The 17866-nt window shown below is 40.5% G+C and overlaps 1 protein-coding gene across 1 annotated transcript in view; it reads left to right on the plus strand.

The window, feature by feature from the left end:
- The window catches only part of CWF19L2 (CWF19 like cell cycle control factor 2), a 73974-nt gene extending 59021 nt beyond the window's left edge, over positions 1–14953 (plus strand). Inside the window, exons 13-18 of the mRNA XM_054164503.1 lie at positions 5867–6079; positions 7766–7882; positions 9035–9190; positions 11228–11308; positions 13057–13158; positions 14401–14953. Of these exons, the coding sequence (XP_054020478.1) occupies positions 5867–6079; positions 7766–7882; positions 9035–9190; positions 11228–11308; positions 13057–13158; positions 14401–14541 (810 nt within the window). The 3' untranslated portion in view covers positions 14542–14953. The remainder of the gene's footprint in view (positions 1–5866; positions 6080–7765; positions 7883–9034; positions 9191–11227; positions 11309–13056; positions 13159–14400) is intronic.
- The last annotated feature ends 2913 nt before the right edge of the window (positions 14954–17866 follow it).

Raw genomic sequence — 17866 nt, forward strand, 5'->3', positions numbered from 1 at the left:
CTCATAGGGCTTGTGCTCAAGGCCTCTCACCAGCTTTGTTGCCCTTCTCTGGACACATTCAAGAGTCTCAACGTCCTTCCTAAACTGAGGGGCCCAGAACTGGACACAGGACTCAAGGTGTGGCCTACCCAGTGCTGAGTACAGGGGCATAATGACCTCCCTGCTCCTGCTGGCCCCACTATAACTTCTGCTGCTTAAAGGTAACCCTAAGCTACCTTGCTCATCAACATGATTCATATTTTCCTGTCAGTGTCAGTGCATGAAGAGCACTCTGTGTGTTGATATGCTAAACTCCTTTGGTACAATGTGTCTGACGTATTATTTATTTCACTGGAATGATAGGTCTGGGAAATACCTTTATCCTGAGTTATATGTTGAATTAAACCTCCAAATTCAGGTATCTGTGGTTGTAGGGAGTTTGGACTTGTAGAAAAATTGGTGTGGTAAAACTATGCCTTCATTTGGCTTGAGCAAATGTTATTTGAGAGCAGAGAGGTCGAGGTGATTTTGCTGTAAACAGTGAGTGCTAAATGCTGAATAAATTTAAATGTGATCAGATATGACACTCAGATTCATACTCTAAAATAATAGTTTATTCTTCTTTATTGAAGCTTCCCAAAATATATTAGGAATCCAACATTCCACAAATATTAACTCTGTCAGTTAAAGTTGACGACGTCAGCGTTGCCATGACAATTTAAAACCAAACTGATACATTTTGTACAATCTATAGGCTTTTTTTTTCACATCTTTTCCCAAGCAGATGCACTTTTATTAGCTTATATGGAAGTAACTTTAACTGTGATTGCGTTAGCAAGAAAGGCAGGAGTTCAATACTTGCATACAAAATAGAACAAGGATGTAAGCAGAAAAGCATGCATACAAAAAAGCTGGAAGTAACCCACACTAGAGAGATGCAGGCATATTTTGTTACCATGCTAATTATATTTAATGGAATTTCCTGTTTCATCCTCACATATCAGAAGAAATTTGAAGAGGGGGGAAAAAAACAACCCCATACTCAGGGTATCATAAAAGAAAGATCCCCGATGATTAAGAATTCTGCCTCTTGAGGTTTCTCTTTCAGTGTCACAATGATGTTAAATTCTTCCATAGAACTTGCTTTCCAAAGAGCACCCAAAGAGCAAGGACTTGCAGCAGAGACAACCCACAGCCCACTTCAGGTGGAGTGTGTAGGCAGCTGGCAGTGTGTGAGACTGCAGGGTGTTAGTGTAGCAGTAAGAAAAATACAATCAGTTTAACCTTAAGCTACGAGATCCAGGTTCCACTTATCTGAACACACATTGTCAGAAAAATATGACTGACCCTGGAGTGTGCCTTGCTCAATACCTACCAGGCTTACTTCAGGAGATGGCCCTGTGCCAAGGTGCCTGATGGTTTCAGTAATGTCATCAATTTTAAAAGACATACATTATTTTCTGAAAAGAATGTGCTGCAATGAAATTATTCATGTAATGCATTGATACTACTTGTGCTAATTGTAATGTTAGAAATGTAATCAGCAAACACAACATTGCAGTTTTCCCCTCTCTCAAATCCTTCCCAGTTAATGTGTAGTCAGATACTGATAGAATAGAATAGAATAGAATTAACCAGGTTGGAAGAGACCTTCGAGATCATCGTGTCCAACCTATCATCCAACACCACCTAATCAACTAAACCATACAACCAAGCATCCTGTCAAGCCTCGCCCTGAACACCCCCAGCGACGGCGACCCCACCACCTCCTCAGGCAGCCCATTCCAGTGGGCAATCACTCTCTCTGTGTAAAACTTCCTCCTAACATCCAGCCTAAACCTCCCCTGACGCAGCCTGAGACTGTGTCCTCTGAGACTGTGATCTGCTGAGTTCCTGTGCTGAATGGTTAGAGATCTCGCTCCTTGTTTTGTGTTTTGGCCACATTTGTACTGTATTAGAGCTGTCCAAATGAGAGCCCAAAGGATGAATTTTATAAGCTCCTGAAAGACATTTGGATGCATTCCCTGACTGCTGTTTAAATGTTTGTGTATTACACGCCTCTCCTGGACAGGGCAAGCAAAACTGTGATGCTCTCTCTTTTGGTTGAATCAAAACTGCATCCTGGTTGTGGAGAATGGATCCCTTGTCAGATGGATGGTAGAAATTTCACAATTACACAATTAACACTATGAGGTGTAGGAGGCTATGTCATTTTGCCTGGTGCTAAGGCCATCTGTGTGTTCTCTGGTTAACCAGTGCTTTCCAAAAGAGAAAGAAAAGTTGAAAAACAAAAGGCTGCACATGAAGGAAGAATGTGGCAGATGAACCCAGAACCAAAAAAAAACCCACCCCAGAATTAAATGGGAGAGAGAAGACAAGGGGCTGTGGAGATGATTTGTCTTATGAGCACATCAGTTTATATCAAGTCCTCATTTTGGCCAATCTCTGGTAGAAACGAGGACTTAAAGTGCTTTGCCTTCATAGGTGGCTGTTAATTCCAGCAGTTCAATGATGCTTTGAAGGACATCCTACCTTAAAAGTGATGTATCTGTGTGAATGCCTGCTTCTTTGTGATCTGTGAAGCACCTGAAAGACATTGAGGACAATATTAAGCAGTATCAAGCATGTTGAGGGAACTTATGACAGAATTTCTAGATTTCATTGACTTTGATGATTGACAGGGGTGGTGCTTCAGCTGAGTTCACAAAAGATGTTGAGTTGCTGGAACGTGTCCAGAGAAGGGCAACAAAGCTGGGGAAGGGTTTGGAGCATAAGCCCTATGAGGAGAAGCTGAGGGAGCTGGGATTGCTTAGCCTGGAGGAGGCTCAGGGGAGACCTTATGGCTCTCTACAACTACCTGAAGGGAGGTTGTAGCCAGGAGGGGGTTGGTCTCTTCTCCCAGGCAAGCAGCACCAGAACAAGAGGACACAGTCTCAAGCTGTGCCAGGTTTAGGCTGGATGTTAGGAAGAAGTTCTTCACAGAAAGAGTGATTTGCCATTGGATTGGGCTGCCCAGGTTGGTGGTGGAGTCACCATCACTGGAGGTGTTTAGGAAGAGACTGGATGGGGCGCTTGGTGCCATGGTTTAGTTGATTAGATGGTGTTGGATGATAGGTTGGACTAGGTGACCTCAAAGGTCTTTTCCAACCTGGTTTATTCCTATCCTATCCTATCCTATCCTATCCTATCCTATCCTATCCTATCCTATCCTATCCTATCCTATCCTATCCTATCCTATCCTATCCTATCCTATCCTATCCTATCCTATCCTATCCTATCCTATCCTATCCTATCCTACTCTACTCTATTCTGATGCGGATCAGCAGCTTTCCAGCAATTCTACTGCATGAGTGTAGTTCCTTCTTGGGGTTTTTGCTAGCTCTGTCTTTTGTGTGGAAGAAGATACATATGAAAGAAACCAGTTTTTGAATGATTACATGCTTTCCTTCTGGTATCTTGGAGAGCATTTTCTTCTTGCTCCTTCAATTCCCTTTAATGTTTTTTGAAAGATTTTATTATAGCCAAGTAGTGCAATTGGCAGAACACACTCAGCACCTTATTATAACCATAAGAGCATAAATTGTTTTAAGGAGAATTTCAGTTTTCCTCCTGATAACTTTTAAAAAAGACCAGTGTTTGGAGTAGCAGTTGAAGAGTGCTCCTTAGTCTGCCATAGTAGCAGCTGTGTTCTATTTTATTTCACTTCTGACACATTGATGTTTGGCATTTTTTAGGATTTGAGGTATAATCACATTGAAGGAATTGTGCCTTAAAAATATTTGTAATTTCATGTTCCTTGCTGCTGGCAGGGATTGTTTCAGTGATGTTCACTGCTGCTATTCTAATATTGCAGGATAAATGTCATTAGTGGGCGTTTGTTTGTTTTTAGGGCAGAAAACATTGCTGAATGGATTTTTCCACTTACATTCATATCATTTCAGTAGGAGTACACAGATCTTGCCAGTTGATATTTTTGCCTGGTTTTAGGTTTCTGTACTTCCTGAACTGTGTTGAGGTATGTTGGAAGAACACTGATCATAGGGAAGCTGCAAAGGATTCTTACTCCTTTCATGGCTATTGTTTTTCGAGTTGAAAGTACATCCCCTTTTAATGCTCTTTAAATTCATTTAAAGGATAGGCCAAAGCATGACAAGAAACAAAGATTCAAGGACAGAGTGACCATCTGTAACTTGGTTTCTGTCTCAGAACTGCAGTATACTGGCATTGTGCATTGATGTGCTAGATTTATGACTTCAGTAAAGGTCTCATAAACTCTTTAAAGGTATGAAAAGGGGGGAAGGATTTATTTTTCCACTTTGTCCTTGTCTCGTTTTCTTCAGCAAGGGAGGGTATGGTGCTTGGAGAGCATCCAATTGAACATGAATTATTAGTGACTAGGCTTTTTAATTGCATGAGAAAGTTGAAATGCTTAAAATATTTTTTTTATTAGACCCTGCTTATTTCAAGCACTCATTTAATGTCGTTGAAGCTGGGGTATTGGTCCATTGCAATTGGATCTATAATTTGCTGGTACTTGCTGATATAGACTCTGTGGTAGAGAAAAACTGGAAATGATCTATGAATACTTCTCTATAATACCCCTTTCATATGGCTTCTTTCCTCCAAATAGAATAGAATAGAATTAACCAGGTTGGAAGAGACCTTTGAGATCATCGAGTCCAACCTATCATCCAATACTATCTAATCAAGCTAACTATCTAATCCAACTTCCCCTGGCACAGCTTGAGATTGTGTCCTCTTGTTCTGGTGCTGGTTGCCTGGGAGAAGAGACCAACTTCCACCTGGCTACAACCTCCCTTCAGATAGTTGTAGACAGCAGTAAGGTCTCCCCTGAGCCCCCTCTTCTTCAGGCTAAATAACCCCAGCTCCCTCAGCCTCTCCTCATAGGGCTTGTGCTCAAGACCCCTCACCAGCTTTGTTACCCTTCTCTGGGCATGTTCCAGCAACTCAATGTCCTTCTTAAACGGAGGGGCCCAAAACTGGACACAGTACTCAAGGTGTGGCCTAACCAGTGCTGAGTACAGGGGCACAATGACCTCCCTGCTCCTGCTGGCCACACTGTTCCTGATCCGGGCCAAGATGCCATTTGCCTTCTTGACCACCTGGGCACACTCCAGGCTCATGTTCAGCCTACTATCAACCAGTACCCCCAGATCCCTTTCTGCCTGGCTGCTCTCCAGCCACTCTGACCCCAGCCTGTAGTGCTGCATGGGGTTGTTGTGGCCGTTGTACTCTGCCCACTTGTCCAGCCTGTCAAGGTCCCTCTATAGAGCTCTCCTACCCTCTAACAGATCAACACCTCCCCCCAGCCTGGTGTCATCTGCAAATTTACTGATGATGGACTCAATCCCCTCATCCAGATCACCGATAAAGATACTAAAGAGCATGGGGCCCAGCACTGATGCTGCCTTGCTGCCTGCCTTTTCTTGTTCCTTTACTTCTCCAAAGTAATTTTGCATTTAGTCTGCTTCCTTCCCCAGTGTGCTTCATCTAACTCTGTTAACCAACATTGATCTTAAATAAAATATCTGATAATATATGCTTTAAAAAATTGTGTGCCTGTTTAAAGCTGAAGTTATGTTGATAATAATGAATTACCCAGCCCTTGAGATGGATTATAGTAATATGCTTTTCTCACTGCTGTCACACATCTGTATTTTCATACCTATGCTGTCTAAGACTGTGTGTAACTGCTCTCAGGAGATATACCTGACAATTCCATGTGCTTCAGATGCCATATGGAAAGTACCAAAATATTCCTTGTATAATGTGTGCTTTTCTTAATAATAAAGGATCCTACAAGGAGCTAAGTATTCTTTCTTACTTATTTATATATTCATGCAGTTTTTCTGTGTATCTCTTTCAGCTCATGGAAAAAACTGACAGAGAGTACTACACTCTGGATGACATGTTTGTTTCCAAAGCAGCCAAAGGAGCACGGAGTGGGGAAGAGGAAGAAACACAAAGAAGAAAAGCAATACGTGAGCACCAGCAGCTCGCTGCACGTATGGAAAAGTGCCCGTACTGCTTTGATAGCAGTGAACTATCTAAACATCTTATTATTGCAATTGGCACCAAGGTAAGAAAATAGCAATTTAACACAAATGGAAGAATAAAATAGATAAAGGAAAGCAACGTTGATGCTAGATTGCCCAAGATTAAGAAGGAAATTGCATCTGTGAAATGATTTATTGTTCTGCATTTTCTTTTCCTCGCCCTTCCAAGTTCTTTCACAAATTTCTCACAGCTGAGGGAGAAAAAGATATAAATCCATCATGAATTTTAAAGCAAATCTTTGATATCAGAGCGTCACATTTGTGGATTTGTGGAAGACAGAAGCAATAATGAAAGATCTGAATGCAGAGATTAGACTGCAGGTGGATTTGTGGAAGACCAAGTTTCCTCCGGTGCAGTGTGATTTAAACTAGTAAAGATCTGTATCTCAATGATATAAAAGAAAATTAAGTGGAGAATTCCATTTAAAAGCCTAAAATCCTTTAAAAATAGAAGTTTGGTTCAGGGAACTTTCCTGTTTCTCTTCATGCTTTTTAGAAGTTGCATAAATATTTGGAATTATAACATCTGGCAAAATGCTTCAGTATAGGCTTTGCGCTTCTCTCTCCAGAGTTTTAATTTATTACTGATGTTTTTCATTTGAAAACTTTTTGCAGAGCAAAGAATTAACTGCTTAGGCATCTATTACAGTACATTGCTTTCATTTTTTTCTGTATACAAATAATATATATACATATATAAAATGCATGCAGGTGTATATCTGTGTATGTATATATATAATCTGTGTATATATGTGTGTTTGTATATCAAACAATATACATATACACAGATATATCTGCATCTGTATGCATTAGATATAAAAAATATTTTAGTAACATGCATACAGATGGATGCCTGTTGCAAAAAAAATAATGTACTGAACAGTGTCCCAGAATGGTAAGTTTTGGAAGGGACTTCCAGAGATCATCTGGTCCAACCCCCCTGCTGAAGCCGATACGCCTAGATCAAGTTGCACAGCAACAAGTCCCACCTGCTTTTGAGACTTCAGAGGAGGAGATTTCACAACTTCTCTGGACAGTGCTCTGTCACTCTCAATGTAAACAGGTTTTTCTTTATGTTTAGGTGAGACTTTCTGTGTTCTACTTGGTACCCATTGCCCTTTGTCCTATCAGTTGGCATCAATGAAAAGTGTCTGGCCCCATCATCTTGACCCCCACCCTTTCAGATATTTATAAGCATTGTTAAGAGCCTTTCGGTCTTCTCCAGGCTGAACAGCCCCAGGTCTATTCTATTCTCCTCATAAGAGAGAGGCTCCCATCACCCTGTCATTTTTGTAGCCTTCTGTTGGAATCTCTTCAGTTGTTCCCTGTCCTTCTTGAACTGAGGGGCCCAGAACTGGACACAGTACTCCAGATGTGGCCTCACTAGGGTAGAGTAGAAGGGTAGGAGGACCTCCCTTGACCTGCTGGCCATTTCATAATGAATGATTAGGGTACCAGGTGGTCTATAAGACTGATAATACTGCCTTGTTAGTGGTTGATTCTGTGAATTACTCCGTGGATACTACTAGTTCATTTGAGCTACTGATGGATAATGGGACCTTTATGAAAACATTAAGACTTTGCTGTAGTTAGAAGATAATGGCTTCTATTGGTTTGAATTTAGCAAACAATCTATTTCTTAACCTTAGGAATGGGAAGGATTTTAATGCTAGTAAAATGGGCACTTCAGTTTTTGTTTGGTTTTATAGGTATACTTGTCTCTACCAAGCAACCAGTCCCTAACTGAAGGTCACTGCTTGATAGCCCCTCTACAGCATCATACTGCAGCCACTCTGTTGGATGAAGACATCTGGGAAGAAATCCAGGTTAGCTGAGAAACTGTATCGTATTCTAAGAGTTTTGTAAAACAGTGTTGTTTTCAACAGTAATTTACTTGTCATATGTACTATTCTCTTAATTTCAAGCCTGGCAGCCCTTTTATGATTCTACTAAAAGGCAGAATGCTCTTGCATTATGGATGAAAATCAGTGGTCAAATATTGAAAAATGGAGTTGCAGGGTAAACACAGAAGAAAAGTCCCCATTTATAAGCACTACAACGATTGCCTGGCATGCTGCAGAACCTCTTTTGTCTGAGGTCTTTGAAAGCAGGTTAGAGAAACCTCTATCAGGGATAACAGAGGTACAGCTGATTCCTGACAAAAAGTAGAATAACTGGCTTCACAGTTAGAATTTCGTTGGGTGTGACAAGGAAAAGAAAAGAATTGTCAGAGTGAATGATCACTTATGATGAAACAAAAGCTGAAGATACGTTGTTTACATATCTTCAGGCTGTTTAAGCTGATGTCAATTGAGAGAGAACTCTCTCTCTCCAAATCAGCAAGGTCCCTGTTAGAATGCAATTTCCTGCTGGTTTGAAAAGAATTACTAAATAAATACTAAATAAAGTGCCAAGAATAATGGGTCATGCTTTTGAACTGTCTTATGAAGACATTTTGAAGGTTTTGAGTTCTGTTTTCTTTGGAAAAGGAAAAAGAGGGGAGGAATATTACAGCCTTCTGCCTAAGAGGTTAACTGTGATTGTCAATCCGTACCCCTACCATCAGAACTACAAGAAGGGGAAAACAGCTTGCAACTTCTTACATAAAACTATTGGAAAACATTTGAGAACAGAGAGAGTCTTTCTTGGTTGCAGTTGCTGGGATTTAAAAATGGGGTAGTTCATGAGGTTTAGGCTGGATGTTAGGAAGAAGTTCTTCACAGAAAGAGTGATTTACCATTGGAATGGAGGTGGTGGAGTCACCATCACTGGAGGTGTTTAGGAGGAGGCTGGATGGGGTGCTTGGTGCCATGGTTTAGTTGATTAGATGGTGCTGGATGATAGGTTGGACTCGATGATCCTGAAGGTCTTTTCCAACCTGGTACATTCTGTTCTATTCTAAATAATATAAAATATTATTTTAAAAGGTTTGAAAAGTTAATTCAGAATTTTTTTTTCTGTACCCCCCCTCTATATAGAGGTTCCGAAATGCATTGGTGAAAATGTTTGAAGCTAAAGACTTGGACTGTGTGTTCCTAGAAACAAACATGAGTGTGAAGAAACGGTATCACATGGTGTATGAATGCATTCCTCTTCCAAAAGAAGTGGGAGACATGGCTCCAATCTACTTCAAGGTACACAAAAAATGATTTTTGTTAGATCATTTGAATGTATTTATTGTAATTCATCTATTTCTGGAAAACTTTTCTTGATATGGAAGTAGTGTTTGTTGAAGAGGTGCATTCTTTGATCCTACTTCTTGATCCATTCTTTGATCATATTCCTTGATCTGAAAATAAGCCCTGTGAGGTAATGCTGTTTTTCAGGTAGTCAGTGGAAAAGCTGTATGTCACTGTGCAGTTGTCTCAAGTCTGTGACTGCACTGACAAATACTGGAAGACGACAAGAGAGCTGTAGGTTCATGAAGTGCTGTAAAGATTGCAATACTTCTCACTTCCCTGTAGAAAAATTAAAATCCCCACACATGTGCCTTAGCAAGCATAGTAAGAAAATAATAAGGAAAAAACTAAGAAACTAAGAAAATAAAAAGATAAAATAATGACAACTGTTTTAAGAAATAACAATACATAATGTTTCATCCCCATTGTATTTCAGTAAGCCCAAGGTCTTAGACCTCTGATGAACTTTAAGACAGCAAGATAGATATTCCTTGTATAGCTTTCTTGGTTTCTTTCTCCTGACCCTGTAAGTAAAGGCTCATTGGAAGCTTTTCCCTGGAACTTTTGCCTTTCAGCTACTGGATCATTATTTGCTTTTTATACATAAATTACCATTTTTAGTCTTTGGAACTATTTTGTTTGTTTGTTTTCTGGAAGTAATGTGATTGGCTTTTGATGAAGTGGAGCAATCAGTCTGATGAGCAGCAATACAGTAACTTTTACCATATTGAAACCTCCACCTGGTTGGTCTCATTGCTGTGCTTCAGGTGCTTGTAGAACTTGTGTTTTGTCTAAATATTAAAGGAAAGGTGAAGAGCATGATTCAATGCAATGTCATCTGCATAAAATTTGTTTCAAAAATTTCCATGATTAAAATGCAAAGAAATTAAATGTACAAGGTAAGCACAACACACTATCCCCTCCTCCATACCATCGAGGATGCAGAGACAGTTTTAAAGGTCTTTAAGCAGAATCAGCTTTCTAAGCTGGGTTCTCCCTCTTAGGGTTTAAGAAAGGGGGGGAAATAAAAAAGCTAATGTAGCATAATCATAGCATCATGCAATCGATAAGGTTGGAGAAGATCTCAAAGATCATCAAGTCCAACCTGTCACCCAAGACAAATTAATAGGAGGTGTTGTATGAGCTTATTAAAAAGAGAATGTGACCATTTAGGTCAAATTTGTTAGAGAGAATTTTTGTCAGGCAAAAGTTAACTTTTGTTATGTTAAAAAAAAGAGGAACAGAATTAAATGATTTTAAAGATCATACACAATGCCTTTTGTCCCAGTTTGAGGCAGATCCTCCCTTGCCTCCCACCAGGGCAGAAAAATGAGACTCAGACAAACGGATTGCAGAAGTGGTGGAAAGTTTAAATGGAAAAGCAGTGAGTGGTTTACAGAGAACTACAAGTGCAGTGACAGAGGAGATCCCAAAGCATACCCAGAAGCCTCCCAGCACTCCCCTTTCGACACCCGAGGGTACACCCAAAACCCCCAGGGCTCTTTCTTTGCTCCCCTCCCCCAATTAGGCTAATCTCAGCTGACCAGATCTGAGATTGCCTTTCCCCCTTCTTCTCCTGGCATTAGGCCTAGCCAGACCTAAGAGGCCTCGAGGTAACTCCCTTTCCATTACCAGACACGGAGCATCTCCCATGGGAACAGCAAGGGAAGAAAGAGGAAGTGTAAGACCTTGCATATGGATTTATAGGGAGCAGGACATCATGGCTATGAAATATGCAGCTTCCTGTGTCCACCCACTGGGCTGGACACCCAGGGCCCCAGAGGTGTATCTTGTGTGGCAACAGCAGTAGGCACCCAGCCCAAACTGCTACACCTTTATAAAGTGAATTGTGGCAATCAGAAAGGTTACTGAAAATAAAGTCACTTTGTCAGCAAATAAATGCAGTGCAACTTACTTCACTGCATTGAAAAGTTAGTTCTTTGCTTGTTGTCTGAAGGACTGTTTTCACATTCAGATAAAATGATTTTACAGAAAGCTATAATGGAGTCTGATGAAGAGTGGTCTGTGAACAAGAAGTTAATTGATCTTTCTGCGAAAGACATTCGGAAGTCTGTAAGTCATGAAATGCACTGAACACTGAATTTCTCAGCAAATCCTTCTCATCTTTTTTCTGTGACTAACTTTTTCAAAGAGAGAAGAAAGGGGACATAATTAGGTTAGTGCATCAGGAGATGGCGTAGGTATTAGGGGAATTGCCAGGCTGAGTGAACTCCTAACTGACATTAAGGCAAAGATTCCAATTTGTTTCAACAATGGGGAGACAGCTGCAAGCACTGGTTGAGAACAAAGCTGGAACTTTCAGAACATGAACCAGCATAATTTTCTTGATTAACTCTAAGAATTAAGGTAGATCAAAGATTTGCAAATTACTTTGCTGGAGATGATACAATATGTCTTCTTCATTGACCTAGAACAGCCTTTTGTGTTGCTAAGTTTGTGAAGCAAAAATCTGAGTAGCATCATAAAGTCTTTTTTTTTTTTTCTGAAACAAAGCAACAGTGCTGTCTCCTGGATACTGAACCAAAACATCTTTGTGTATACAAATCCTAAAGGAAATTGCTGAAACTGTTAGGTTCAAAGATTGTTCCATGTGTATAATAATGAAGTGAAAGATGTGTGGTTTATAGACTTTACCACAAGTAGGTTGCTAGTATGTAACAATAATACCTGATTTGTGAAAGTGTCTGGTAGTCAATGTAGCACCTTTGCTCTAATAAGATCCTGGCTTAGTGGAAAAAGGATATGGGTTTTAATAATAAAACATAAAGCCTGATATGACAAAGAAGGAGATTAAATGGTGGTGAGTGAGGAACTTGGTGGCTGTGTAGTTGGAGAGGATTTGTATATTGTGATGACTCTTGAACTGGAGAAGCTTGGAGAAGAGGAGGCTCAGGGCAGACCTTATTGCTGTCTACAATTACCTGAAGGGAGGTTGTAGCCAGGTGGGGGTTGGTCTCTTCTCCCAGGCAACTAGCACCAGAACAAGAGGACACAGTCTCAAGCTGCAGCAGGGGAGGTTTAGGCTGGATGTTAGGAAGAAGTTCTTCACAGAAAGAGTGAAAAGAGGACACAGTCTCAAGGTGTGCCAGGGGAAGTTTAGGTAGTTTGTTTAAAATGCTTTATGGTCCTTGCTGTGCTACGTTGCCCCTCTGTATTAAATCTTAATTATTTCTAGAGTGAATTTTCAAACAATATATGGAACATGTCTTCTGAAAATGGCACAGTTACTTGGACTGTAGCAGAGGAAATGCTTGTGAATTTGAAGCTTTGCAAATCTTATCTGTACAGGAACATTCTCAAGAATTAAGAGTGGAAAATAAGTTTTTGCAGTGAAGTATCAGAAATTACTTGCAATACAGTAGTAATACTGTAGCAATAAATGACATCTGTGTCAGGCCGAAGGGTCTTTGTGGCAGGATAATTAATATCTCCTCTGTAGGCTGGCTGAACTATTGAACTATTAGAAAGGCATTTGCTTAGTGTGCATGCTGCTGCCTAGTCTCCTTCAGTCTCTTACCTGGTGCTGCAGCAGTTCTGGAGGTTCTACCATCCAGTAATCATCTTCTCAGTTCTCATTGTCTTTTTATCTAGCTGTTTATTGTAAGGGTGTTCACCTTATGTGTTTGTTTCACTGTTTCTGTTGCAGTTTTCCACTGCATATGCTTGGTTTGAGAGATGGCTTAAAATCAAATGTGATACTATCTACTGTAAAACCACTTTGCAGCTCATTAAGATGTGGGGAAGTTAACTAAATGACTGCATTATGCTAAACATCTGAAAATGTGGGTTTGCATGTATAGGTTCCAAAAGGATTACCATACTTCTCTGTGGACTTTGGCCTTCAAGGAGGATTTGCTCATGTCATTGAAGACCAACACAAGTTCCCTCATTACTTTGGAAAGGTACTGCCATGTGAAAGATCAATTTATCATTTTGTAAAATCAAAATAATCAAAAGAGATGCTGCCAGAACAGTCATTTAGATGTACCTTATCCCAGCTTCCTGCCTGTGAACAGGCATCTTGATACACATTATCCCAGTTTATTAGCTATCGTTCCTTTGTTAGTTGTCATAACTTGGCTTGTTAAATAAAGGCATAGTTGATTTCTTCACTGGTTGATAATCAAAATGGGATCCTAGATCCATAATTCTTTTGAATTAATAGGAAGTCTAGATATTTGACATATGATATAGTATAATACATAGTATACTATATTTTATATAGTGGTGTATATATATGTACATCTATATATGTAGTATATATAGCATAGTGTAATATAATACAGTATAATATAATAGATGGAAAATACTTGCCTCTGAGAGTTTTTATGGCCATAGTATTCTCATATAGGTGCACTGACTCCTGCTTGTATAACTTAGGCTGCATACACACATGGCCATAGTATTCTCATATAGGTGCACTGACTCCTGCTTGTATAACTTAGGCTGCATACACACATGGCCATAGTACTCCCATATAGGTGCACTGCCTCCTGCTTACATAACTTAGGCTGCATACACCCATGGCCATAGTACTCCCATATAGGTGCACTGCCTCCTGCTTACATAACTTAGGCTGCATACACCCATGGCCATAGTACTCCCATATAGGTGCACTGACGCCTGCTTGCATAACTTAGGCTGCATACACACAGACTCAGAGATGACTCCTGGTAAAACTCCCATGTGCTATAGAGAGTATAGTATATACAGGAAAAGCTGCAATGTAGTCTCCCTTTATTATGTCACATCAATCATTTATTCAGAGACTTAATACTGCAAAAATAGTAAGTGACTGTGGAGACTCACAACTTTAAAAGGAGTTAATAGCAAAGTGGGCAGATTTCTGTTTCCTCAACTTTCCTTAGTCACAACTGTTAGGATATTTAGGCAGTTGATGCAGTGAATTGCTGTGTTGTACCTAAACACGTTGCTGAGGCAACCATCTAACAGCTACAGTTACAGTGTTTGAATTGGTATCTTTTTCAGAATTTCAAGTTTTAATAACCAGCACTCAAAGAAAACAGTGACAAATAATCACATCCCTTGGAAAGATTTGTTTCTTTATCCTATGGTAAGATAGGTATGTTAAGTAGCAGACTTTTTGACATTTCTCATGGTTTGTCTTTCTTCTGCTTGCAAAGGAAATTATTGGCGGCATGCTGGACTTGGAACCACGGCTCTGGAGAAAAGGAGTCAGACAGAACTTTGAGGATCAGAGGAAGAAGGTGCTGCAGTTTGCACAGTGGTGGAAACCATATGACTTTACAAAAACCAAAGAATGAGTACATCCCAGAAGTCAAGGACTGTATAAGCCATAACTTCTGTTAAGAATAACCCCAGTTTGTTACGCATTGCTAATAAACTTCAAAATCGAGAGTATGGTTTAATTGCTGATTACCTGGATTTGTTTGGGGCACTATGGATCACATGAACCCCTAGGCCTGACAAACCAGAAGTGTATGGTGCTTTTAGTTGTTCATTTTTTTTAGCTGAGCCTAAATAATGCTATCCATGTGGCCTCTGGAATTCTTCAAAATGTAGCTTCTGCTGTTGGACTTTTTATAATCCTGGAGGCAACTGGGTTTATTTCATGGGTTTGTAATACTGTATTTGGCATCAAGCCAGTGCTTAATTATCCTGGTGACCTTTTGTAGGAAATGGTGTACATTTTAAGAACATTTTGATTAATAACAAATGCATTGTTGCAGAAGAAAGCTGTACAGCAAGTGATTTTCAGGCTTTGAGTTCTTCTGTTCTCTTAAGTTGTGGTCATTCCAGGAACACAAACATTCATGCAGGATGTGATTGAGCAACCTGCTGCTGCCCCTTGCACAAGAATTCATGCAATGGTTTTGTACTTTCATTTGATATGAAGCAGTATTTTTCAAGCTGACTTGTGGCAAGAAGGGTAACGAGACAGTCCGTAGGTGGTGACAAATGGCAGCTTTAATGGTAACAATTACTTTTGATGACAATAAAAAACTTAGGAGAGTGGAAGAACTTTAAGGGCAAACACCCTCCAATGGCTAACAAAGAGGAAAGTCATCAGAGAGATTTGCTTGCCCAGGTGACTCTCCTCCCCAGGCATCCCCTCAAGTGTGGCAAGTGGTCTGCCATAATACTTTTGTGATAATAACTGTATAGTTTTCATCAACACCTGCTCCAATTCCCTGCTGGTTGCTCCTGCTGATGGTGCTGTTAGCGCTGATTGGAGCACGCTCTGATGAGAAGCAAGAGTTGCACATTAATTGATGAAAGCTTTGTGCATGGTGGTCACTGGAAAATGCCTGTCTGCTGTTTGAAGGACTGCTGCCTGCTGTGTTATTGGTTAGATCTGAGGGTTTTGCTTTCGTGTAAAAGTTACAGGGTGGGAGTAGGAAGGTGTGAGGTGGGGAAAAGGATGATTCTTCCATCAGTTTCAATCACTTGCTGTGGGAAACCTGACATAGCAGGCTTGGGCTTCACAGATGCAGAACTGGAGGAACACAGGACAAGGACAGAAAGACATGGATGAAAACATTGTGACAGGGTCCTTCCAGTGCATAAGAGAAAGGGTGCAGACCTGCCAACAAAAGACTGCACTGCTGCAAGGAAAGGCACCACATGGGAAGTGGAAGGTCCTTAGCGTAGGAGAAGTTAAGGCATCGTGTATCTCAATATGCTTCCTGTTCTTTTCCTGGTGAACCATTGCCCTGTACAGCTCTGTTAAATCTGTGAGCTGCTCAAATTCAGAAGTGGTTCACTCGATGTTGCAAGGTTGAGTAAGTGTAGAGGTGAACTATTTTCTGTAGAATCCTTGTGCATTTGTCACTGCAAGAGAAGTAACTTCAAAATGAGCTCATGATAATTTTAGTGATTTCAATGCGTGACTTACACTATTTTGTACTGGTAAGCCATGGATAAAAGTGCCAATTCTGCTGTTATGCAGTAAGTTTTGGTCTTCCTTAGGCTACTGGGAAAGATTACAGAACATATAGGACATGAAATAGTAGTTGCTTAGAATGTGGTAACTATTGACACAGATTTAAGTAAAGTGCAGTCTTTGGTGAGAGCGTGATTAAAACCTGCCTTGTATGGAAGCCTGTGTTGCTTGCAGTTGCACCTGATCTCCTGAAAGACAGCTGGGAAGCAGCAGTGACAGTTTTTTAAGGCCTGGGAAAAGTCTTTATCCTGTGCTGTGCTCAAGAGGCATTTTTTCTAAGTGTTACCACTTCTCACCAAATTTGCTCCTAAAGGGAAGTGCTGTGTTTCACAGAGGATATCAAACTTGTGCATGGAAAAGTCTTCCTCTCTGCCTCACAGTCTGTGTATATTATAGTATTCCAATTTCAGCAAAGCCACTGACATTCTCTGGACCAGAAAGAGCTCAGAACTATGGAGTTAAGGGTAACAATTTTGAGCTAGTGATACAGTAAAGTGTGTCCTACCCTATTAGAAGTTATCAGAATGGGAAACTGTCCTTGCCACATACCCTGAGAACACCATCTTCATGTAACCAGTCACAGACCAGGCGTGCATATCTTCAGGTTCTTTATAAGCATCTTTAAATATTTAGAATAGAATAGAATCAACCAGGTTGGAAGAGACCTTCAAGATCATTGCATCCAACCTATCATCCAACAGCACCTAATCAACTAATAGAATAGAATAAACCAGGTTGGAAAAGACCTTTGAGATCTCCAGCCAGGGTATGTTTAGGCTGGATGTGGGGAAGAAGTTCTTCACAGAAGGAGTGATTGGCCATTGGAATGGGCTGCCCAGGGAGGTGGTGGAGTCACCATCACTGAAGGTGTTTTGGAAGAGGCTGAATGGGGCACTTGGTGCCATGGTTTAGTTGATTAGATGGTGTTGGGTGATAGTTAGAAGAATACCCAGTAACTAAATTCTTTGGCACTAAGAGGTGGAAAATGTAAATTCAGATATCTTTAGGGAGATCAGAGATTGGGATCTGGATTTCCTACACTGCTATAAATGTGCTTGTGTGTACTTTCTGGTGCATCCAAGGAGGAAAAGAGGTTTCTCTCTTCATGTGAATCTGTGTGTGTGATTTAGCAGGTGTTAGAACATATCCATGTCCATATCCAAGGAAGATTCTTACACATAGTATGTGCTGCTGGTCTTCCACTTGCATTTTCCCAACAAAGAAACTAGGGGAAAATAGCACACACAAAAACTCGGGATTGAGTATTTCTTGTCTCTGTATAGCTGCCTGGAAGATTGTATGGGTAAATAGATTTCCATATTTCCTACTGAACATGAAACTGCTTAAAAACTTAGTTTAAAGCTGAAAAGCAGTGTGAAGCTGTTCAAGGAACTCTTAACCCTCAGGACTTTCATCTTCACAACAATTTGCAAACAGCTTCATGTCTGAAGGCTTTGACCAACAGCTGCAAAACTGCTGTCTTGTGGTTTTTAGGCTATGCCTTTTGGACTAAATGCATTTGCTCCCATGCCTCCTTACATCCCGTGCTCTAACCCAGAACCTGGGCTTTGTGTTGCTGAAAGTACCCAGAAGGTCCTCTCAGATCCCAGCTGCTTGTGTGCCCCCAAGATCCTCTTTACTTCAGCTCCCATTCACCTCCTTGAAGTGCTCCTTGTCCGTGAGTA

The sequence above is a fragment of the Dryobates pubescens genome, chromosome 10 (assembly GCF_014839835.1).
Source record: "Dryobates pubescens isolate bDryPub1 chromosome 10, bDryPub1.pri, whole genome shotgun sequence".
Classification (NCBI taxonomy): Eukaryota; Metazoa; Chordata; class Aves; order Piciformes; family Picidae; genus Dryobates; species Dryobates pubescens.